The 23,445-nt window shown below is 32.0% G+C and overlaps 15 protein-coding genes across 15 annotated transcripts; 7 read left to right on the top strand and 8 right to left on the bottom strand. All coding sequences in view use genetic code 12, as the record gives it.

The window, feature by feature from the left end:
* The first annotated feature begins 108 nt into the window (after positions 1-108).
* On the top strand, positions 109-1,268 carry DFJ63DRAFT_200113 (uncharacterized protein). The gene has a single exon (XM_064903921.1). It carries the CDS (start codon positions 460-462, stop codon positions 1,228-1,230), a length of 771 nt encoding a protein of 256 aa, XP_064761178.1. The 5' UTR covers positions 109-459; the 3' UTR covers positions 1,231-1,268.
* On the bottom strand, positions 1,225-1,814 carry DFJ63DRAFT_320068 (mitochondrial 37S ribosomal protein MRPS8). Its single transcript, XM_064907148.1, has one exon. It carries the CDS (start codon positions 1,778-1,780, stop codon positions 1,307-1,309), a length of 474 nt encoding a protein of 157 aa, XP_064761177.1. The 5' UTR covers positions 1,781-1,814; the 3' UTR covers positions 1,225-1,306.
* A 47-nt stretch (positions 1,815-1,861) lies between these two features.
* On the top strand, positions 1,862-2,861 carry DFJ63DRAFT_320067 (uncharacterized protein). The gene has a single exon (XM_064907147.1). The coding sequence runs from the start codon at positions 2,008-2,010 to the stop codon at positions 2,800-2,802; it is 795 nt and encodes a 264-aa protein (XP_064761176.1). The 5' UTR covers positions 1,862-2,007; the 3' UTR covers positions 2,803-2,861.
* On the bottom strand, positions 2,836-3,736 carry DFJ63DRAFT_200260 (polynucleotide 3'-phosphatase). Its single transcript, XM_064903931.1, has one exon. It carries the CDS (start codon positions 3,641-3,643, stop codon positions 2,870-2,872), a length of 774 nt encoding a protein of 257 aa, XP_064761175.1. The 5' UTR covers positions 3,644-3,736; the 3' UTR covers positions 2,836-2,869.
* Positions 3,737-3,829: 93 nt separating this feature from the next.
* Positions 3,830-4,588, top strand: DFJ63DRAFT_314448 (U4/U6-U5 snRNP complex subunit; the record flags this gene model as incomplete). Its single annotated transcript, XM_064906369.1, has 1 exon — positions 3,830-4,588. One exon carries the CDS (start codon positions 3,830-3,832, stop codon positions 4,586-4,588), a length of 759 nt encoding a protein of 252 aa, XP_064761174.1.
* Positions 4,589-4,625: 37 nt separating this feature from the next.
* DFJ63DRAFT_200118 (uncharacterized protein) lies at positions 4,626-5,614 on the top strand. The gene has a single exon (XM_064903922.1). The coding sequence runs from the start codon at positions 4,779-4,781 to the stop codon at positions 5,529-5,531; it is 753 nt and encodes a 250-aa protein (XP_064761173.1). The 5' UTR covers positions 4,626-4,778; the 3' UTR covers positions 5,532-5,614.
* A 48-nt stretch (positions 5,615-5,662) lies between these two features.
* Positions 5,663-6,539, bottom strand: CPR3 (peptidylprolyl isomerase). The gene has a single exon (XM_064907146.1). The coding sequence runs from the start codon at positions 6,250-6,252 to the stop codon at positions 5,698-5,700; it is 555 nt and encodes a 184-aa protein (XP_064761172.1). The 5' UTR covers positions 6,253-6,539; the 3' UTR covers positions 5,663-5,697.
* ENT3 (Ent3p) lies at positions 6,375-8,138 on the bottom strand. Its single transcript, XM_064903930.1, has 2 exons — positions 7,884-8,138; positions 6,375-7,789 (listed from the first exon to the last, which is right to left on the bottom strand). The coding sequence occupies exons 1-2, from the start codon at positions 7,957-7,959 to the stop codon at positions 6,498-6,500; spliced, it is 1,368 nt and encodes a 455-aa protein (XP_064761171.1). The 5' UTR covers positions 7,960-8,138; the 3' UTR covers positions 6,375-6,497.
* Positions 7,894-12,443, bottom strand: SAC3 (Sac3p). Its single transcript, XM_064903936.1, has one exon. The coding sequence runs from the start codon at positions 12,240-12,242 to the stop codon at positions 8,319-8,321; it is 3,924 nt and encodes a 1,307-aa protein (XP_064761170.1). The 5' UTR covers positions 12,243-12,443; the 3' UTR covers positions 7,894-8,318.
* Positions 12,444-12,481: 38 nt separating this feature from the next.
* Positions 12,482-13,398, bottom strand: DFJ63DRAFT_320061 (S-adenosylmethionine-dependent methyltransferase). Its single transcript, XM_064907145.1, has one exon. It carries the CDS (start codon positions 13,349-13,351, stop codon positions 12,518-12,520), a length of 834 nt encoding a protein of 277 aa, XP_064761169.1. The 5' UTR covers positions 13,352-13,398; the 3' UTR covers positions 12,482-12,517.
* Positions 13,399-13,498: 100 nt separating this feature from the next.
* Positions 13,499-14,596, bottom strand: HOM2 (aspartate-semialdehyde dehydrogenase; the record flags this gene model as incomplete). Its single annotated transcript, XM_064905132.1, has 1 exon — positions 13,499-14,596. One exon carries the CDS (start codon positions 14,594-14,596, stop codon positions 13,499-13,501), a length of 1,098 nt encoding a protein of 365 aa, XP_064761168.1.
* A 684-nt stretch (positions 14,597-15,280) lies between these two features.
* Positions 15,281-16,942, top strand: POB3 (FACT complex subunit; the record flags this gene model as incomplete). Its single annotated transcript, XM_064907504.1, has 1 exon — positions 15,281-16,942. One exon carries the CDS (start codon positions 15,281-15,283, stop codon positions 16,940-16,942), a length of 1,662 nt encoding a protein of 553 aa, XP_064761167.1.
* A 1,911-nt stretch (positions 16,943-18,853) lies between these two features.
* On the top strand, positions 18,854-20,605 carry ECM3 (putative ATPase; the record flags this gene model as incomplete). Its single annotated transcript, XM_064908406.1, has 1 exon — positions 18,854-20,605. One exon carries the CDS (start codon positions 18,854-18,856, stop codon positions 20,603-20,605), a length of 1,752 nt encoding a protein of 583 aa, XP_064761166.1.
* An 88-nt stretch (positions 20,606-20,693) lies between these two features.
* Positions 20,694-21,527, top strand: DFJ63DRAFT_200126 (uncharacterized protein). The gene has a single exon (XM_064903923.1). The coding sequence runs from the start codon at positions 20,881-20,883 to the stop codon at positions 21,472-21,474; it is 594 nt and encodes a 197-aa protein (XP_064761165.1). The 5' UTR covers positions 20,694-20,880; the 3' UTR covers positions 21,475-21,527.
* A 52-nt stretch (positions 21,528-21,579) lies between these two features.
* On the bottom strand, positions 21,580-23,415 carry DFJ63DRAFT_323262 (tRNA dihydrouridine synthase; the record flags this gene model as incomplete). The annotated part of the gene is made up of 1 exon (XM_064907503.1): positions 21,580-23,415. The coding sequence occupies one exon, from the start codon at positions 23,413-23,415 to the stop codon at positions 21,580-21,582; it is 1,836 nt and encodes a 611-aa protein (XP_064761164.1).
* Between the last annotated feature and the right edge of the window lie 30 nt (positions 23,416-23,445).

Here is a 23,445-nt window from a genome sequence, read left to right as displayed (position 1 = left end):
AGATAGTTCATTTATACTATTTATTCCGTAAGTTAAACAAAACACAAAAAGCTTGTAAATAGATATTTCATAGAGAGCTGCTAGTAAAACGATATGACATATTATACAGTTTCCTCGAGGTTAATATATGGAATACCATCTAATTAGAAAGTGTTATTAAGTAAGCTATTCACAATTGGATCATCAACATTTAAAATTGATTCAAGATGTAATCAATGTCATGATAATGAAATCAAAGTAATAATCAATTAATCTGATCCCATTCGTATAATTCGTAATAAATTTGGTACTAAAATAGAAACTGTAAAAACTCAATCTGTAAAAATTTATAACCAGCAAATATGGTCTCAACATTTTACAGTTTAAAATAAGGTGGACTACGTACCAAAATAAAGATCACTATCGAAATCAAAAGTATATAACACGACTAATTCCATACTATTAATAAACTACACAATTATGTCAGAGGAAAATAAGATTACCACAGGAGAAGATGTTGAAAATACATCAGATAATGAGTTGTCCAAAGAAGAAAGATTGGAATTGGCTCGTAAGAAGTTTGAAGAATTGAAGAAAAAGAAGAAGGGTAAGAAATCAAAAAAGACTAAGAAAGATGAAGAAGCTACTAATGAAGACGGTGATGATGCTGAAAGTCGAGAACAAACTCCAGCTGTTGAAGATACACCTGATGTTGAAGGTGATGCTAAGGAAGATGATACAGTTGAAGAATCTAAACCAGAAGAAGTGAAAGAAGAACAGCCAAAAGAGACACCTGCTGAAGTTGTTGAACAGCCAAAACAAATAATACTGGAACCAGTATCAACATCCACATCCACATCAGACGAAGAAGTTAAAGCACTCAAAGATACCATTGAACAACAAAAGAATACTATTAAGAAATTAAGAGATGAAAATACTGATTTAAAATTACTTAAAATGGACCTTAATGATAAAATATCAGAATTACAAAAAGAAGTTAAATTATTACAAGGATCAGGAGGTTCAACCGGTACAAGTAGTACCAACTATATCCCAAATCCAGTATTATCTCCAGCCAAACCAATTGTACCTGCTAAACCAGTATATACTCAAAATGATTATGCTACATTATCACAACAGAACTTTGCTAAATTCAATCATACTGAAGATTTTAGAGAAAAATTAATGGTTTGGAAAAGTTGGCAAGTGGATATGACTAATTGGAGTCAAACTCAAAAGGTAGCTCTTTAAATAATAAATCTTTTATTATCTATATTTAAGTAAATAAATCCTTTTCTATGTACAAAATTAATAATAACGTAAATACCTATTTAACACGATATAATGCAACACCATCTAAGTTTCTTTTAGCAGCCTCTTGGATTTCGATGACTTCCTTTTCCTTTTCATTCTTTATGAATATACATTCAGCAGGTTGTAAAGGTTTAATGAATCTTACTGCTAAACCAGATGCTAAAGCTTTAACTTCTTCTTTAGTTAAATTAACTTTTCTACCTGGTTTAGAAACTAAGGAAATATCTCTTATGACAGGTTGATTGTTACGATATTTCAAACCTAACCACAATCTTCTGGTGGATATATTATCAGGAGTAACATCTACTGGAGTGACATCTGGTCCTGTGGTTGATCCTCGTTGTATCGATGATATAAATCCTTCTTTATATAATCCACTGGCTATTTGTAAATGCAATCTTGTAAATGGCACTGATGTGCTTGATATATTAACATTCGTACAATTCTTTATATGGGCACAGAAGTTTGCCAAATGAACAAATGACATCTTTGGTTGATATAATGAACTGTTAAAGTGTCTAATCTTGTCTGGTTCAATGATTCTTGTAGTTGAAAAATTTCTGTATTGAAAAAAAAAAAAATCACCAAAAAAATGTTCACGTGATTAAATTGAAAATTTGGAAAACAGACCATTTAGCATTGAATTAATTATTCAAAGGCCGTTACTATTGTATGAATTGAATTAGATCTATAGAACTCATTTCTTCAATTATTATGTTTGCATTAAGATCTCTAGCTGGAAACGTTATAAAACGTCAAGTTGGTGTGAAAAATGTCAATAGTGTGATTGCATCCACCAGATCATATGCTAGTGCAACAAGACGAAGACCAGGTGGAGGTCCTAAAATTCGTTACCTTTTCTATATGCTTGGTTTATCATATGCTGCATTATACTATGCTGGAGGGAAAGTGAGTAATAAGAAGAATAAGGATTCATTCTCTGAACGTGAGTTTGAAGAATATGAAAAGGAGACTCGTTTAAAGAGACGTCATAAATTAATAAAAGATTCAAGATATACCTTCTATGTTATCCCATTCATTGAAGATTCAAAGATACTTAAACAATTGGAAGATAATTTACAAAAGAGTGACCCTGAAAAGCTTGTTAAAATTATAGATGCCGAAGATTTGATCGCTAAAGAGAAACAAGATGAATCCAAGAAATATACTTATCTTCTTCAAGATTTAGATGCCACTGGTAGAGAATATCCTAAAGGTTTAATCACTTCAATCATCAAGGAAGAGATCGAGTTGTATTTAAATACTAGAAATGGAACATTTGAAACCAATTTCATCATTAGAAATTATCCTCAATCCACTGATGAAGCTATTAAGTTTGAAAACGATGTTTCTGATATATCAAAATGTTTGATATTGGATGGAGTTTCAACTACAAGTCTTTCCGAAGATCAAATTAGAGCAATCGATAATGTTAATGGATATTTTGAAACAGTAGGTAAAAGTAAATCATTAACTAAAAAGAACATTAAAGATGCATTCAAGGATTAATTCATATATATATAATTTTACACATACTCTCTTGTACATAACTTATTTACTAATACATGTGTGATAATCAAAAGAACTCTTCTGGTGTTTTGAAATTGGTAATACCTATATTCTGAGCAAATTTCAAATCACTATCCAGAAAATCTTTAGCTCTACCAGCGGCATCACCAACATAAAAACTGTTTGTAACATCTATTTTAGCTTCATTACCAAGATAACTTAATAATTCCTTCCACATACCTGTATTAGGTTTTCTCATTAATTCATGACTTTTAGTATTGGTTTCCTTAGCTGGTTTCTTAGGAGATGCAAACACCAATATTTCAGTGTTATCTTCTTTTATGGATGACTTTATAGTGGAAATGATTAAATTGACTCTTTCTATGAAATTATTATATGACTTGTTAGATGGGTTAGCCACTACACCACCTTGATTAGTAAATATGACAATCAAATACTTTTCCTCTATCAATTTATTCAATTTAGTTAGAATTTGTGATGATGAATCCTTAGTAGATCGCGTCCACCATTTCCAATCATGAGATGATATGGCGAATTTTCGTCCTGATTTTGTATCTATCAACGTCCCATCTAAATCAAAGGCAGCAATTTTGATTTCTTCCTTAAAATTCTTAATGATATATGATTTAGAAGGTAAATTGTGTATTAAATGAGTGCCAATGATTTTCCATCTTGATGCAAAAGATGATCCTGACGCGATATCTTTGAGTACTTTGGTTTCAGTACTGGTCAGTAAAGATGCTTTAGTGGTGGTTGATGGAGTAGTAGCAACTTTGGTGATTCTTCCTGCCATCAACGATCGTATATCCTTTGGTGCCATTGTAAAGTCTAGTCTATTATCTGGTTGTTGATATATCTATAGTAAGTGAAAAATCAAAATAAATATATTTGATTGAAAAAAAATTAATTGTACAATATATATTTAGTACTCTTCTTATCAACTAACGTACACTTAATTTCAAAACACAAACCATAACATTCATTTGACATCATTCAGAGCATTGAAATGACGGATGAAGAGAAGAAATCCATAGATCAATATGGTAGACGAACGTGGAATGTGGAACTTTATGAGAAAGAAGCCAAAACCTCGAAGAAGCCGCAAAAAACCACGACTGGGTCAATAATCCCAACTTCCGTCATTAATGATGATAAATCATCATCAGATTATATCAAGCATAGAAATACATTATTGAATGATCTGTTGAATGCCGTTAAAGTTCATAATCTTATTGATCCTTCTATCTCATCTTCGACATCTATGGCAGGGAAGAATAAACGATTTGGATTCTTTTGCCCTATTTGTAATTTATCATACCGAGACAATTTAGCTTTGATAGATCATTTCAATTCATTACAACATGTTAGGAATGCCAATGAATTAAGTAAAGCGAGAAAGAAGGCAAATAAGAGTGGTAAGGAAGGTGTAGATGGAGAGGATGATGAAGAAGAAGAAGAAGAACCTGAAGAATTGGAAGGAGGAATACGACGTGCTACGACGAAAGAAGTCATTGCTACCATAGAAGCATTAGTTCAGAAACTGATACGATTGAAAGGGCAAGATAATAAGTCTAATCAACTTTCATTTTTACAAAGGGTAGAAAAGAGAAAGCAATTTGACCAAAAAAGAAGGGAAAAAAGACGTGAACAAAGACTTCGAAGTAAGTCACTGAAGAATAATGATACATTGATTGATCAGGATCACCATTCCATGGAAATAGAGTCATTAATGGGTATAAATAGTTTTGGTAGTAGTAAGAAATAGATAGTTAAATATATAACCTGTAAATATACTGCATTAATCTGTAAAACTTTCCACCTTATCTGTAAACTACATATTTTACAGTTTTTGATGATTTTTTTTCTGTTCATCCAATAAAATTATCTTGAAAAATGTTTATGCGATTAATGTTTGTTTAGATATTGAATTGAAGGTAAAGCAGCATATATCAAACATGGTGAAATTTACATTTAAATTCCCATTAAGTGGGTTATTGAAGCTTAATTTTGGTAAATTCAATTATCAATTAGAACAAGATATTCGTACCAAATTAGATTCTTTACCATCTGTTACCAAAATTTATACTAATCCAGATGGAACTCCAAGAGTACCCACCGATCAAGAATTCAAAGTGATCTCTGAATTACAAAACTTATACTATAAAAGAAATCATTCCGAATGGAACTTCATATTACCAGGTATCCCAAGAGAACAATTAGATTTACATAAAGATAATACTCAAGATTTAACCAACTTTCAATTTGTTACCAAAGATGCTGGTAAAATCATTGATAAAATCCCTTATAAAGATGAAACTACTGGAGAGTTGAAATGGAAGATTGTTCGTGAAACTGAAAAGGCTGAAGGATGGGAATTTCCTTATTTCTATTTGGTATTACCAATATTTGCATATGTAGCTTATGCTAAATATACTGCTCAAATGAAGAGAAGAGAAAATGAAGGTCCAGAATGGGCTGAAAAGGAATTAAGATTAAGAGCTATGGAAGAATATTTCCATGGTGATACTGCTAAAGCCAAGGAATTCTTAAGCAATGAAGGTAAATCAACAAGAGAAATTAGAGATAGAGATGATTTAGTTATTGCAAGAATCTTAGCTGGTGATTATGATAAATTATCTCAATTAAAGAAGAAATTACCAGTTGATTTGATTCCAAAAGCCGAAGCTCATCCAATCATTAAAGTTTAAATAGACTAAACCCATTCATCAATAGTATTATTAATGCCTTCATCATCATTTTTCATTTTTATATAAAAACATATATAAAGTAAACTATATTCTCGTCATATACATTTTTCACATATTTATATTATTACAACATGCAGATGTATTGTATCTCTCTATTTACAAGTGTCTAACATTCTCCACATTCTTCTATAACGATTTTAGTAGTTGGTTTCCCACCTCTAGTACCATAACTTTCAATCTTTTTAACTACATCAAACCCCTCAGTGACTTCTCCAAATACAACATGTTTACCATCCAACCAAGGACATGCAACAGTAGTAATGAAGAATTGGGAATTATTAGTATTTCTCCCAGCATTGGCCATCGATAATAATCCAGGTTTGGTATGTCTAACTCGGAAATTTTCATCATCAAATTTCTTACCATAAATAGATTTACCCCCAAACCCTAAACCATATTCAATATCTCCACCTTGAACCATGAAATTAGGTATCACTCTATGGAATGGTGATCCAGCATATCCAAATCCTTTCTCCCCCGTACATAATGCTCTGAAATTCTCAGCTGTCTTTGGAACTACATAATCGTATAATTCAAATTTGATGGGATTCTGTTTAATACCTCCTATTGATACATTGAAATATACTTGAGATGATACCACAGAGCTAGATGAAAATGATCTAACACTTCCAAATGATCTGAATATACCAGTCCTTATCATTGCTGTTCGTGTATCGATTTGAATCTGGTTAGATCTTGATATTGCAAATGGGTTCCTGAAAGCTGAAAAAAAAAAACCGTTCTCCAGATCGAACTTACAATTTTTTGTTTGGATTTACTCTAAATTTATTTGTGTCGTAGATTTCAAATTAAAAAAACATATAAAAAATAGTATATCAAGTTTTGTAGAATAGATATGACAAGAAGAAGAACAGAAGCTAGTATCGATATATATAGAGAACGCATTTAGAAACTTAACAAATCAACTTCACCGTTGTTTGAAGAGTTACCTTGTTGATTAGTATTGGTACTTTTACTACCACCATTATTATTATTGTTGTTATTATTGTTGGCACTAAAACCACCGAAAAAGTCATCGTCTATAGGAGCAGCAGCAGTTGGCTTAGCAGGAGTATATGTATTGGTAGGAGTAGTTTTGGTTTTGGTTTTTGCAGAAGAGAATAATGATGAAAATGCATCATTTTTTGGTTGTGGTGCTGCTGGACCAGTAGTTATAGATGAGTTTACATTATAATTTGGAGCACCAGAGCCGTAAGATGGAACTCTCAGTTGAGATTGTTGTTGTTGTGGAATGGCGTTTTGATATGCTAATATAGGATTTTGTGCTGGTTGACTTTGGAAAAAGTTGGCGTTAGAGAATTGCTGTTGTTGTTGATGTTGAACTGGTTGTTGTGATTGAGGTAAAGATGGCGCAGCTTGGAAATCATCAAAATCATCATCGTCATCATCATCATCAAATTGAGCAGTAGAGTGTCCATTACCACCTGAAGGTTGTGAAGAACCACCAAAGTCTAAATCACCTAATAAATCAGGTTCTGGAGCACTTGGTTTTTTGGTAGCACTAGCAGTAACTTTACTCAGAGCAGTAGTTGGTTTAGATGAACTTGAAGATGAAGCAGCAGCAACATCATATTCTTCATAATTTTCATTACCAGTTTGACCGTTCTTATAAGCAGCAGCAGGATCATCGAATCTTTCACCATAAACACCACCATCCCCATAAACTCTATTAGTAAAATCACCTTCATCATCATAACCACCAGTAGTAATTGAAGAAGCACCTCCGAATGCAGCAGATGAAACACCACCAAACTTCTTGGCATTGGCTCTTGCTTTCTTTCTTTCAGATCTTATCAAAGCATCATCATTTAAAAATGCAATTAAATTCTTAGCTTTATTTCTAACATTAATACCTTGATCTCTACCTTTTGAATCAATATAATGGAATGATTTTAACATTTGAATTAAGGATAAATTGGCTCTGACATCATCAATTAATCTTTCAGAACCATTCTTAAGTAAATAATCTAATAATTGTAAGGCCTTATAGATTTGTCTCCATTCATTGGCTGCTTTTTCAGTAAAACGACGGAATACAAATCCTATAATTTCTTCTCTTTCTCTATAATTATAAGTACCAGCAGCGATTTGAGCCATCAATGTAGATGGAGAACCCCATGGTTCGTTATTGGTGGCTTCACGGACTTTTGATTCCATTTCAGTCAAGTTCATAGCAACTATATTTAAATGTTAGTAAACTTTCAATTCATAAAAACTTGGGAAGCATGACAAACCAACCGGCTCCTCCTTAAAAATCAATTGGATACATACCATTTTGTGCTTTACGAACATAAGCCTTGACATCGTAAAGACTGATGTTCTTAGCGGCGTCCTTTAAAAGATCCATGGTCAACTATACTATCAAATGAATCGATTGATTATCAATGGACAACTGAAACCTCTGACTTTCAACCAGATTTTAAAGAATGTGTGTCAAAATTGAAATCGAAATGGATCCCACTCACTCTCACTCTGGAAAAAAAATAATTAAAGGAGTAGATTCGGTATATGCAGGAAATGGATTTCTACTATGCTTAAAGTATACAAATGGTATATATTATTAAATGCTAAGATGCTAAGATGCTATATATATAATTATAATGCTATGATAATGTTGGTGATTAAAAAGTATAATACAAAGGGAGGTATAGTGATAGTTGGAAGGAATATCTACTGCTTGTGATTTGATTTAACGTAAGCTCCTTCTCAGGTTTGTTTCTTTCTATATTTAGATTTGATACCTGCAGTCAACTCTCGGAGTTGCTGTACATTCTTTGGCAATGGTTTGGAGTACTCATCAGTGACATCGTATGTTCTCTTTGAATTTGGTGAACTGGCAGGAGTACTTTCTTCCATAAAACCTTTACCAAAACCCAATAATGTAGATACATTGATATTATTGGTAGTCATGTTGGATAACATGGTAGTATTGTTCTCTACAAAGGTAGAATTATCAAATTTATGACGTGTAGTAGGCTTTAAATGAATTGATGATTTGGATGTATTCAAATGATTGTTCAAATATTCAAACCTTCTTGTTCTCTTGGCTTTCTCAAGTAAATTATTTTCAGTTTCTTTGATCTCTTCAATAAGTTTAGGTATTTCAATTGGTTTCTCAATTAAAAGGGGTTTCTTCTTTCGATTGATTCGATCTAATTTTTTAGTTCCTCTTGATGTTAACTCTAATGTGAACTTCTTACTAAGATCTTTGAAAGCATTATTAAGAATATTACTGATATTTCCATCTTCAACGGTCATATCACAAAATACAATACTACTAACATTCTTCTTATCTGATTCAAATGAAGATAACCCCAATAAATCAATCACATCAACTATTGACCCCAGCGATGAAGCATCCCAATAAACAACCAATACTTGAACTTTATAATAACTGAATTTATCAACCAATGAAATAATCTTCTCCAAGACCAATCTATCCTTTTTAAGTTTTTCTTCAATACTGATTCCATTCGAATCACCAGTTAAACCACATTCAAAGAGTATAAACGAAGTAGTAGAGAAGAAATCTTTACTTAAATAATCTTGGCCTGGTAAACTCAACAAATTAAGAGTGATTTTATTATTAGTGATTATATTTTGATAAGTCTTTTCCACTTGATTTGGTTTTAATGATAATTTAGTATTCAACCATTTTGAATATGGACTGGACCAATTCTCCACAATTAAGAGGAATTTCAAATTAAGATTCTCATTCTCAATCGATATCTTAACGTTATTGGTACAGTTATTAACAAATTGATTAAGATCGATCGGAGACCATAATTCATTAACTTTATTCTGTTTCTCCATTATAGAAGTATTACTAACCTTAATCTTCTTTGATCTTTGAGTCATGGATGTATCACTACTTGATTTAGGACGTTTAATTTGAGGAACTTTAAATTGAACTGATTTCAATTCTTGTAATTTCTTTTGTCTAATTTCTCGTTTCTTAATTAATTTACCTCCAATGACATTTAATTTCTGAATCATTCTCTTTTGTAAACTCTTCTTGAATTGGAAATCGGCGGTGGCATTCATGATTTCTTGATAAATGATTTCACTTAAAAATGCATTATACAACTCATTACTTAAAGTTTGTATGACTTTACCATGTTCTTTCTTTAAATTATGTAAATGACTTAATTTAGGTAATAAAGCTTTCAATTCCAATACTATTGATTCATTAAATATCTCATCAGTGATTTGTTTTAAAGCAAGTCCAAATTGAGGATGATCTGTTAACTTGATTTTCTTCGGAGCTGCAGGAGGTGGTATTATAGTTGGTTTCTTTACGACTATTTCTTCTTTTTTGAATTCTGGTATCAGTTTGATTTCTTGAAGTTTGGTAGGAATGGCAAGAGGAGATGGAGTTGATGGTTTGATTTCGAATTTAAGTGGAGTAGTCTTAATTTCTTTAATTGGTTTATTGAATGAAGGAGTAATTGATGCCACAGACTGAGGCTTTGAGAATCCGAATGTGGACTTTTCAACTGGTGGTATTGGCTGCTGTGGTGGTGCTTGTGCTTGCGGTTGTTGTGCTGGTGGGTCAAATGAAAATGCTGGTGGAGTATTAACCAGTGGTGTTGAGACTGGCTCTTTGACTATAGTTGGAGCAAAACTAAATGCTGGCTCTTGTTTAGTGATAGGCGGTAATTTGGCTTGTTGAGGTTGACCAAATGGTTGACTGAGTGGTTGACCAAATTGACCAAAAGAAGATTGTCCGAATGATTTAACTGTTTGGGAAGGAGGTGGAAGAACTTTCTGGAATGAATTAACCTGATCAGGGTTTAAACCTACTACTGAATCATTACCAGAATTAATAATATCACGATAACTTCCATTCATCACTAATTGACGAGAATATGATGGAGTAAATTTAGCTTTATCTTGAGCTGAATTCAATTTATATTTAGTTTCCAATTTTTCTTTATTAAATAAATCCACTTTAATTTCACCATCTTCTTCCATAGTATCAATTTCATAATAAGTAACAAATTTAATAAGTTTCTCTACTGAATCAAAACCAAGAATAGATTTAAGAGCATCAGCAGAATATGCTTTACCCTTTGAATGATAACATCTTACCATAGCTTTCAAAGCATAGAATCTGATTTCATTAAAATGAGTTTCAAGTAAACATGCCATTAAGAATGGAGTAGTCGAACTATCGAAAACCACTTGGAAAAATTCTGCAAATAAATTCACTGCTCCAATAGTATTAGCCACTCCTCTTTCCGCTATATTATTTTGAGATATGATATGTCTTAATCTGATAGCCAATTGTAATTTTGGATCTTGGAAAATATGACTAGGTAAGTTTTGAACTTCTCTTTCTAATTCAGGATCTCTCAAATGACTTAAAAGATGATAAGCTCTAAATTCAGCTTCATTAGGACAACTTCCACCATTATTTCTAACATCGCGATAAATTTCAATTAAAGTTTGCATGGCTTTATTAAATTGTTCTAATTCTTGTTGTTGGGAATATTCAACATCACTACCAGCCATGACATGAAGGGATAATAAATGAATTCTAACGATTCTTTCATTACATTCAATTGCTTCTGGTCCAAATGAATTTTGATAAGTGAAATCTTGTCTGATTGATCTTGTTCTATCCCATATGAATGAATGAGCTTCAGGTAATTGATCAAGAACAGTATCAACTAAATAATTTAATGATTGTTTTAAAACATGAGGAGGACGAACTTCTGAAGGTAATGGAGGTGGCTGACCAGCAGCAGGTCTTGAAAATGCTTTAACAGCTCTTTCAGGAGCGATTTTCTTAGATATAGGATCTCTTTCTAAAGCCTTAACGTTATTTTCTAATGCTCTTCTTACTCTTTCAAATACAGGACACATATCTAAACAAGTACCTTGAAATGAAATGGCATCATTTAAATCTTTACTAATATTTTCAGCATCGACTAATCCTAACTGTTCCATTTGTTTCCTTTCGATTTCTCTCATTTTTTGAAACTCTTCATATAATCCTTGATAATCTTTACCACCATTTGATAATTCCATTTCTCTCATTTTTGCTTGATTTTGTTGATCCCAAGCATTCTGTTGGAAAGTTGGAGTATGTAATAATCTAGGTTGAATTAATAAATATTTCGGTATAGGACGAGGTCGTATGTTCTTTTGAGGGATTCGTTTAAATTGATTTAAATCCTGAGGTGAATTGAATAAATTACCCGTTAATGATATTTCATTAGATGAATAATTTTGATATTGTAATTGTGATTGTCTTGGGATAACAGTTGTCGGTATATCCAATGGATCATCTTCCACTGGCATTGGCATCGGCAGTTCAGTTCGATTATTTCGTTCTGTTTTCAATGGTTGTGATTGTTGTTGAGGTTGTTTCTTCCTCTGCTGGCCCTTGGCACCATTATTATTACTGTTTCCTTGCCTGTTACCTCTATTATTATTAGACAGTGCTGTACCATTAGCCCGATTAGATTGATTGTTATTACTATTATTAGTTGATTTATTACCTTGACCACTCCTTCGTGGATCGCTGAACCCATTATTAAATTTTGGATTGAATCCATTTTGGTTCGATTTAAAGTCAAACCCATTACCATTGGTAAGGTTTGACATCCCACCAAATGCTGACATTATCCTTTCTTGCCAGCCTATACGCTTTGAATCCTTATATGACCAAGGTTCGTTGTACAAGATGTGATATGACTGTCAGACAATCCGATGTCAGAACTTAAATGTGATATGATATGATGACGAAGACAAGTTCAGTTCAGTTCAGTTCTGTTTGGAGATTTGACATTTTTTTTTATTTTTTATTTTCGTTTTGGTGATTATTTTTTTTTCGGTCTGTCTACACAATAAAGAGAGATTTATCATACACTGTTACAATAATATGTTCTATATGTCTATTATAAGGTTATATAGTATATAAGGAATCCCTTCTGGAGTCGTTCTGTCAACATATGATCAGGTATGACATATACTTTCAAGTCAGATCTAAGTAATTGCGATATGAAATCTTCAAGAGTGACAGGATCTCTCATTTGTAATGCCACTAAAGCTATGGTTGTTGATGACATTAATGATTTCAAAGCATTGATGAAATGTGGGATTAAATAGTGATTGTATATGGTATCACATGCTATTATAATATCAGGCAATGATGATGATTGGCCTAATGATTGACAATTATATAACCCTTGATCAATATCTTCCCAATCAAATTCTATAACTTCGATTTTATGGGGAGGAGGAATTTTAGTCAGTTTCTTAGTCAGTTTCTTGGAATCAACCATAACCACATTATCATTGATATTCTCTTGAAGTAACTTTAATATATGTTTCTGATCAGTAGCAATATACCTCGCTACTCTAGGACCCAATATCGATGCACAAATCCCACTTACACCAGTCCCTAACTCTACTACGGTTAAATTCAGATTCTTATTATTGAACATGGAATAAAATGGACCTGATTCGAATCCAATTAACCAATCAAGGAAATATGTAGCTGATTGCCAACATACAAATCCTGTTGAAGATTGAGCTGATGATAAACTTGATAATGATTGTTTGATAGTAAGATCTATCTCTGAGATATCCAATGAGATTTGGATTTCATGTTTCGATTTATTAACATATCCTAGATCTTGACCTGATGGAGCAGCTCTAATGGAATATATTTCATAGATATGATCTTCTGCCGATTCAATTAATTCGAAATCAGATACATTCACCGCCATTGACACCCTCTCCAGTGATGAAGTGTAGTCCTTTACAGAGTTTGATCAAATCTCACAGTTTATTTTTTTTTTGTACTATGTAAACGTTTTATATTTATTATGATGATAATTTAAATATCTTTAAAAACTATATACTTTTTAATATCCTTAAATAAGTTTTTGAGCTAAAAGTAATTCAGCAATCAATATACCTGAACCAGCAGCACCAATAATGGTATTATGAGATAAAACCACCATTTTAAAATCTAATACTGGATCTTCTCTAATTCTACCTACAGAAACACCATACCCATTATCTCTATTTCTATCTAATCTAGGTTGAGGTCTATCTTGTTCTTCCAAGACATGTATGGTTTGTTTTGGAGCTGAATGACATCCTGCTTTAAAGGCATCACAAACATAATCACGTAATACTTGTTTGACTTGTTCAACTGATGGAGCTGGTCTTTTAGCAAATCTTAATGAAATACATTCAGTATGACCATCACTTACAGCCACTCTATTACATTGAGCACTTACTTTCATTTCTTCATCAGGAATATTAACAAATTGAGTACCAGCTTTATTCACAGTACCTAAGATTTTTTTAGTTTCCCATTCTAATTTATCTTCTTCACCTCCAATATATGGAATGATATTATCTAAGATATCAATGGATGGAACACCAGGAGAAAAACCTGCACCAGAAATAGCTTGTAAAGTAGTAGCAGTTAAAGCATCAATAGGACCAAAGGCTTCAACTAAAGGTTTTAATGGAGCTACTAACCCAGCAGTTGAACAATTTGAAATACAAATTTGATAACCTGGCTTTGGTTTACCTTCAGCTTTAGCATCAGATAATTTCTTTGCAATGACGGATAAATGTTCAGGATTAACAATAGGAACAATTAATGGAACATCTAATTCTCTTCTATAATTTTTAGCATTGGAAACAACAGCTAATCCTGCTTCGACAAATTCTTTTTCAATAGTTCCAGCATAATCAGAATCTAAACCTGAAAACACAACATCACATTCTGCGAATGGACCAGTTGCTTTACATTCAACCACTTCGAGTTGTTTGGCTGATTCAGGTAATAATTCAGTTTGTTTCCATGAAACAGCATCTATATATTTCTTACCTGCTGAACGTGATGATGCACCCAAAGCATGGATTTCAAAATCAGGATGATTGGATAATAATAATATGAAACGTTGACCCACTGATCCAGTGGCCCCTAAGACACCAGCTTTCTTTAATGCCATGGTTGATAATATGTAGTTGTAGAAAGAATAAGTAATAGATTTAAAGATGTTTACGTATAAGTTGATTTTTGTTGTGACTCAATCTTTAATTTTTCACTGACAATAATTTCGCACATCATCTGAGCGGAGACGGCGATGACGATTGTTATTTTATACTATGTAGTTTGATTGCTGCAAATATCTGTCGATTATGAATATCATATACAACTATTTGACAAAAGTATTCGTTAATAACTTTTATGTGATGGAAGAATATATTGATAGATATCTTGGAGTTTGTGCATTAGCTGCTAAATGTAGATAATTACTGTTTAAAGTTGTAATTACAACTAAAAGTTGGAGTCATAAGGGGTGACCATTTTCAGAAGGTGATAGTTAGAAATCTGAATTGATCAAATTGGATTTACTGCATCATATCTAACTTTAATTAAAGTATATAAGTTATTTCTTCAAATACGACAAAACTATGTCGAAAAGTGGTGATGATGATGATCTTATTTTCGACATAAGAAATGACAAAAGAATGTCGCCTTTCACAAATTAATAAAAAAAAAGAAAACGACGCGGTTCGAAAATTTCTTTCAGTTTTAAATTTCAAACTTCAACCAGGACCATATAGATCTTTCATTCATCATTCATCATTATAATCATCATTGAATAATCAAATAATCAAATCATCCAGCCATGGTCAATACTGATTTTGAAAAGATCTACCTTAATCAATCCAAAAGCAGTGGTCGTATGCGTATAGCCGACTCGGGATTGGGTTGGAAATCGATTGCTCCTACCAATAATGAACCATTTTTATTACCATCAGAAGAAATAGTATCAACTCAATGGTCAAGAGGTTCAAGAGGATATGAATTAAGAGTTCAAACCAAGAATAAAGGAGTAGTGATGTTGGATGGGTTTGATGTTGAGGATTTTAATCAATTGAAACAAGAATTACAAAGAAATTTCCATTTAACTTTAGAACATCGTGAACATTCTTTAAGAGGGTGGAATTGGGGTAAGAATGATTTAGCTAGAAATGAATATATTTTCAATGTCAATAATAAACCAGCATTTGAAATTCCTTATAAAGCTATCAGTAATTCGAATTTAACTGGTAAAAATGAAGTTGCTATTGAATTAGATTTAGAAAATGTTACTGCTGGTGATGAATTAGTGGAAATGAGATTTTATGTTCCAGGAACCATTGAAAATGAAGATAAAGTAGTCAAGAATGGTAATTCAGTTAAAAAGGAAGGAGAAAATGGTGAAGAAGTTAAAGAAGAGAATGAAGAAGAAGAAGAAGAAGAAGAACAAGATCAAGAAAATGAAAAAAGTGCAGCATCGGTATTTTATGAACAAATTAGAGATAAAGCTGATATTGGTCAAGTTGCAGGTGAAGCCATTGTATCATTCAGTGAAGTATTATTCTTAACTCCAAGAGGTCGTTATGATATTGATATGTATCCATCATCATTAAGATTAAGAGGTAAAACTTATGATTATAAAATTCAATATAAACAAATCGAAAGAATTTTTTCATTACCCAAACCTGATGAAGCTCATCATTTAGTTATATTACAAATTGATCCACCATTAAGACAAGGTCAAACAAGATATCCATTCTTAGTATTACAATTCTTAAAAGAAGAAGAAACTGAAGTTGAATTGAATATTAGTGATCAAGATTATAATGAAAAATATAAAGATAGATTACATAAAACTTATGATTCATTAACTCATTCAGTAATGTCACATTGTTTAAGAGGATTAACTGAAAGAAGATTAATAATGCCAGGATCATTCAAAAGTAGTATTGGTCAACCTGGTATATCATGTTCATTAAAAGCATCAGAAGGTTATTTATATCCATTGGATAGATGTTTTGTATTTGTTACTAAACCAACGATTTATTTACCATTTTCAGAAATAAGTAATATCACCATGTCAAGAACTGGAGGAGGTATAACAGCATCAAAGACATTTGATTTAGAAATTAATGTAAGAGGATCAAATCAACCTCATATTTTCGGTAGTATAGATAGAGCAGAACAAGAAACCATTGAAAGATATTGTGCTGAAAAGGGTATTAGAATTAAGAATGAAGAAAAAATCGCTCAAGCAAGATTAGCCAAAGCTATAAATGACGCTGGTGATGATGATGACGATGATGAAGATGTTGATATGGGTAGTGCTGGTGAAGAAGAAAGTGCCGATGATGATTTTGAATCTGGATCTGATTCCGACGTGGCTGAGGAATTTGATTCTGAAGCTTCACTTAGTGGAAGTGATGATGAAGGTGGAGATGATAAAGGAGGTGATGATAGACCACCAACTAAGAAGTCAAAAAATTAATGAAATTTTGTATAGTATAGTTAGCTCACTTATTCTTTCTCTCACACTCACTTACACTTTCATTTCATTTCATCTGATTTAAATAACACATATATGTACATTTAGTTAAAACGTTGTAACACTATTCATTTATCATACATGAACTATATCATTGGCGGTTGACAGTTGTAACTTGCTTAAAGATGCATTTTGCGGCTTGACGGTGTTACACTCACCCCCATAGCATTTCCTAATGCGGACAGTCCCAGCCTCTTTTTTTTTTTTTTTTGGATGTTGCAAGAAAAAGAAACTTTATTTTTCTGTCTCATACAAATTTAAAACACTGTCTATACAGAAATATACTTGATGATACGGGATGAAGAAACCATAAATAGATTTAGATTTAGCCCAGCCAGCAATTTTTAAGATAAACGAATTGATTGTTTAAATATTTACTTACATACCGAAATAATACTTCAAAGGAATATTTAAAAGAAAAAGAATATATATTGTATTATTTGCTTCTTTGTGGAGATAGAACATAGCATAGACAATCAATTATAATTAGACAATCAAACAGTGTATGTATTCAACCATGCAACATACAATGAATTTCGAATCAATAGCCATGTTTGCTGCTATTGATGTGGACACGATGGAAATACCGGTACGTTCTCCCAAGAGATTATATAGTGGTGGTTCATTCACCAAGGATGTGATAAATGTGGATGAAGCAGCTGATGAAAGTTCATTAGAAGAACAAAATCATGATACTCTGAGTATATCAGATGGATCTGTGTTTTCAGATAATGAAGAGTATGAAAAGAAAGAAGAAACAAGTGAAGATATTCAAGAACAATGTTTATTACAAGAAGAGGCAGAAGATACTGATTATTTTGATGATGAACTCCTTGAAGAGTTATTAGATGAAGAACTGGATATATGTACCATTGATGGAGTGGTTGAAATCATTGGTATATATGGAGAAGAATCAGGTTGCAGTTCTAAATTATCCCTCATTGATGTTTAATCAACTATATTAACAACCTCACAGCCTTTACTTATGATTTATAATGATGATACCCAATTACTCTATACAATATTTTATTCTTTTTCTTTTTCCTTTCTAATTCCCACTGATATAACAGTGAAACTTATAATAATAATAATAGTAGCCAAAACTAATGGCATGAAGCTTTTCTTAGTTTTCTTTTATATATGTTTTTAATAGACCTTTTTTATATAGTATAATATAAACTAAATTACTGGTATTCACTAAGGTCTTAGGGAGCAAAAGCAACAAATTGTTGAGATGTGTTAGATAACTATATGACTCGTCTAATATCGATACACCATATAAAACTAATTATAATTAAATAAAGCAATTATAAACTAATAAATTAGAGCTACCAATTTAATACATATAATCTTTCCGAATTCGCGGGGGACAAGATCCCCCAAAATCAGATAATTGCGACAAAGGCGGTAAAGGAAAAGTTAACCTTAAAGCAGAAAGAAAAAAAAAAATGAATCACCATCACCCATCATCATCATCATTATAATCATCAGATTATTTGTATTATATGCCACCAAGTTCTTAGTTCAGTATCTAACTAGGCTCTATGGATTGCTAAGTCATTAACTATCATATTAAACCAAACTACAACATCTTACACTCATACTATCAAGTATAAATGAAAACGGTTCTAGCTTCCATTTGCTGATCTTTCGCTTTTTTCATTCTGTCACAATTCCGTAACCTTTCAACCATTTTGATATAATCACAACTTATAATTCAACAACATCTCCATCTTATAATCACACTATACTACCTAGCTAACTCATCTTATCCATCTTCATCTTCCTTCCTCCCTCCCTCCTTCAACTTTTCCTATTATCTAACCTCAACTAAACCTATTTATTCACACAAAAATGTCATTAGGCTTAATCGTTTATGCAGCTGCTAAGCCAATCTTTAAAATCTACTTCATCATAGCTTTAGGTTTCTTCCTTGCTAAAAAGAACATCTTAACCGTCACAACCACCAGAGATATAGCTGATGCCATCGTAAGTGCCATTATGCCATGTTTAATCTTTGATAATATTGTCACAAATTTAAAAAGTTCTGATATAAAAAATCTAGGTATAATCTTCTTTACCGGAACTTTATTATTCCTTTGTGGAGTGGTATTGGCCTATATCACTCATATTTTAACTAAATCACCAAAAAGATGGTTAGGTGGTTTATTATCAGTCGGATTATTTCCTAATATTTCCGATTTACCAATTGCTTATTTACAAACTTTATCCCAGGGTGATGTCATATTCACGACTGCACAAGGTAGTCTTGGTGTAGCATATGTTTGTATCTTTTTAGCATCTCAAGTATTCTATCAATTCAGTCTTGGATTATATCGATTGATTGAATGGGATTTTAGAGATGAATTATTAGCTGAATCCATTATTGATGAAGAAAAACAGTTTGATGATTCAAGTGAAGATGATACAAATAATCTTACTACTCAACAACAACAACAAAAAAGTAATAATTTGCCTATTCCATTAAGTGCGAATGTTCCCACGGTAAGTATAGATGATGCTATATCTATATCCTCCAGTGATGATTCACAAGCCATTTCAAATCATGATGATGAACTAAATGATGAAAATGATGAAAATGATGAAACAAGTATCACTAGTGAAAAGACAAAGAAAAAATCAAAAGCTTCTAATCCTGAACGAGAAGAAACTAATCAACATGATGAATTTTTAAGAGCTCATAGTTTAAGTAAATTGAATTCTAATCCAAGATCACTCTCATCAACTAATAGTTCAAGAAGAGATTCCCTTAGCGGTGCCAATATCAATTCTTTACAAATGATTCCATCAAGAACTACAGAATTAAGAAGATTGAAATCTCAAGACATTCAAGATGTGATTAATGAATATTCTGAATTTGAAAATTTAAAACATAATGAAATCCGTAAAACCATCACGGCCATGAGTGATGTAGGAGCTATATCAGTTAAAGATAAAAATGATAGATTAATAGATTCTGATGATACACCTCCTATATTAACCAGAGGTCAAAAATTTAAAAAACAATTACTTCAAATTGGGAAAAATTTCCTTGCACCAAATTCAGTATCATTAATTGTATCAACCATTATTGCCATGTCACCTCCTTTAAAAGCATTATTCGTTCCTACCGACAATTTCAGTATTCCTCCTGCTCCAGATGGTCAACCTCCATTATCATTCATTATTGATTTAACCAGTTATGTCGGAGCTGCTTCAGTTCCATTAGGATTATTATTATTAGGAGCCACTATTTCAAGATTACAAGTTAAAAGAATGCCTCCTGGATTTTGGAAAACAGCAGTAATGATGACTGCTGCCAGATTAATTATAATCCCCATCATTGGAGTTGGTTTAACTACTGGATTTTCTAGAGGTGGTTGGTATGGTGATGATAAATTAATTCGATTTGTAAGTGTATTAGAATTCGGATTACCGAATGCTACTGCCCTTGTTTATTTCACCGCATTTTATACTGATCCTACATCTGATGATCATTTACAAATGGATTGTCTTGCCATTTGTTTGATTTGTCAATATTCAATTCTTTTTATAACTTTACCAATTTTAGTCACATTTACATTAAGTGTTTCCTTGGGTTTTTAATTCTAGTTTCTATTTCTTCATTTACCATTTCCTCTTTCATTTTATACACCTTTATAGATCAATAAAAAGCATTATAATGAATATCAAATAGATTTCTTTCTTGTTCCTTATAATTTTTGACACCGCCGCACACGTGATTGAATTTTTTCAGAAATTTGCCCTCTATAAAAAAAAGGTACCAAATTTCATCAACAGCAACTTACATTTCTACCATTGCTTTCTTTACTTTCTTTACTTTCATAAGATCAATTGAGTTGAATTAAGAATTAGACAAGATGGCATTATATTATAACTTAGTATTTGGATTATTGGTGATTGAAATGGGATTCTTCACCGTTTTATCCTTACCATTTCCAAGAGCCATTAGACGGAGAGTTTTAGCAACTGCCAGTGCACCATTTAGAAATGAACAAGTTCAAATTGCCATTAAATGTATATTGGGGTTTGTGCTTGTTTTATTCATTGATTCTATCAATCGTGTTTATGCCGTCACTACTGAATTACATTCTGTCAGTCAAGGTAGTGGTGTTGTTCAAGGAAATATCTTAGGTGATAGATCTGAAATTCAAGCTAGAAGATTCTATGCTCAAAGAAATATGTATCTTTGTGGATTTACGTTATTTTTAACTTTAATTTTAACTAGAACTTATTCATTGGTAGCTGAATTGGTTACAACTAAGGATAAATTAGATAATTTAAAATCAAAGAATGGTAATGGTTCAGATTCAGCTGAAATTGCTCAATTAAAGAAAGAATTGGCTGCTAAAGATGAAGATTTACAAATTTTAAAAGATCAAGCTAAAAGTTTAACTGATGATTATGAACAAGTATCTGTTGATTCATCCAAAGTCAAATCTAGAAAGAAGTGATTAACCTAACTTTTTGCTATTATTTCTATGTTTCGCTTTATTTATTTATTTTATATATTTTTGAGTATTTTTATATAATAATATATATCAACATGCAATATCAATCTATGATTTTTCGTAAGAATTACTCTTATGCTTTGGAGTGAATTGAAATTCAGGACTGGTTTTACCTAAGAACATTTCAGTAATTTTAATCCAATCTTTATAATCAGTTGAACCTAATAAAGTTTCCATTTCATTTCTACCTCTCCATAATGGTGGTCTTTGATTGATCTTTGGAGGTAATCTTTCTAAAATACCAATAGGAATATATCTATGTGTAAAACTTAAGAATTCACACATGAATCTTCTGGCTAATCCTACTCCATATTCATCAGATCCCCAATGTTCAATAGCAAAATTACTAAAGGTCTTTAACATATCTAATCTTTCAGAAGCTGATTTATCAAGATATTGTTGAGCTTCAATTTCTTCAAAGATCCAGGGTTTGATTAATGCACCTCTAGCAACCATCACGGAATCAACTCCATCTATAGCCATGGCATTATACCAATCTTCGTGTGTATAAATATCACCATTACCAATAAACCAGGTAGGTTGAGTATCTGATTTTTCTTTATCATCAAGTTTCTTTTCATTCCATTCTTTAACAGTCTTAGCCACATCTCCTACATATGACCAATCAGCTTCTCTAGTATAACGTTGTTGTCTTGATCTACCATGTAAGGTAATAGCAGCCACATCATTTTCTTTCATTATGCGGTCAACTAATGAGATAGCAGTGTTTTTATTATCTTTAGTACCAGTTCTCATTTTAACTGTTATTGGAATATCACCAGAACTATAATTCATTGATTTTAAAATTCTGATTAATTTAGCAGGTTGATCCATTAATGCAGATCCTTGACCTTGTCTATATAACAAATCAATTGGACAACCACAATTTAAATTGATTTCAGATACACTGGTAGTTTCTCTGTATATCGCTTCTGTAACCTTGGCAGCTTGATAATGTTTTGAAGTAGCGATTTGAACACCAAATCCGGGATATTCCGATTTATGAGCTTTTGGTAAAGCCCATTCAGCTGCAGTGGCTTGTAACATAGGAATGGTTAATGCCATTTCTGAATAGGTGATATCAGCTCCTAATGTTTTCATTAATCTACGATATGGTAAATTTCCAACTGTAGTTAATGGGGAAACAATCTTGGCATCTTTCAAATATAATTTCTTCTTTTCTGATACTTTAAATGGAGCTTCAACAAATGATGCTTCATTATCTTTACGTTTTTCTAAATTTTCTTCATTTTGAATTTGGGAATCAATATATGGAATGACTTGATTGGCAATTTTGAAATCATATTTCTTCTTTCTTAATAAATCCTTAGAAGCATGAGATATCTTATTAACTTCTTCATCTTGTTTAATATCTTGGGCCTCTTTTCTTAATAATTTACCTTCAACATAATGAGATTTCAACCATCTACATTTCAACCCAGTTGGACAATATCCAATAGCTTGATAAACAGGACATACCCCATCAATATCAGCTGGTTTACTTGCAAGATATTCTTCAACATTATGAGAATTACGACATTTTTCAGCTCCAAAATTACATTCTTTAATATTATCAGGATCTAATAAAGTAGAACATAATCTGATTTCTTCTTTCTTTTGTCTTAAATCACGGTTTTTGTTTTGACCACGTCTTTTCTTACCACCTCCATTATTGTTATTGTTTCCATCACCTTTAGATCTTTCACCACCTTCAGCTTCATCATCATCATATTCATTAGATCTATTATCATTGACTGGGGTCTGGATAATATATTCTGCCTTAAGAACAGCTACACCTTTAGGATATTCCACATGTTGTTTCTTAACTTCTGTAGGTTCCTCAACCACAGGGTCGGCTGGTCTCTTTTCTTGTAATGAAGACATGCTGTGATACTGAATACGATCTTAACCTTT

This window comes from Scheffersomyces coipomensis (genome assembly GCF_036884675.1).
Source record: "Scheffersomyces coipomensis strain NRRL Y-17651 chromosome Unknown DFJ63scaffold_5, whole genome shotgun sequence".
In the NCBI taxonomy this organism is placed as follows: Eukaryota; Fungi; Ascomycota; class Pichiomycetes; order Serinales; family Debaryomycetaceae; genus Scheffersomyces; species Scheffersomyces coipomensis.
This window is presented reverse-complemented; position numbering and strand designations above follow the sequence as displayed.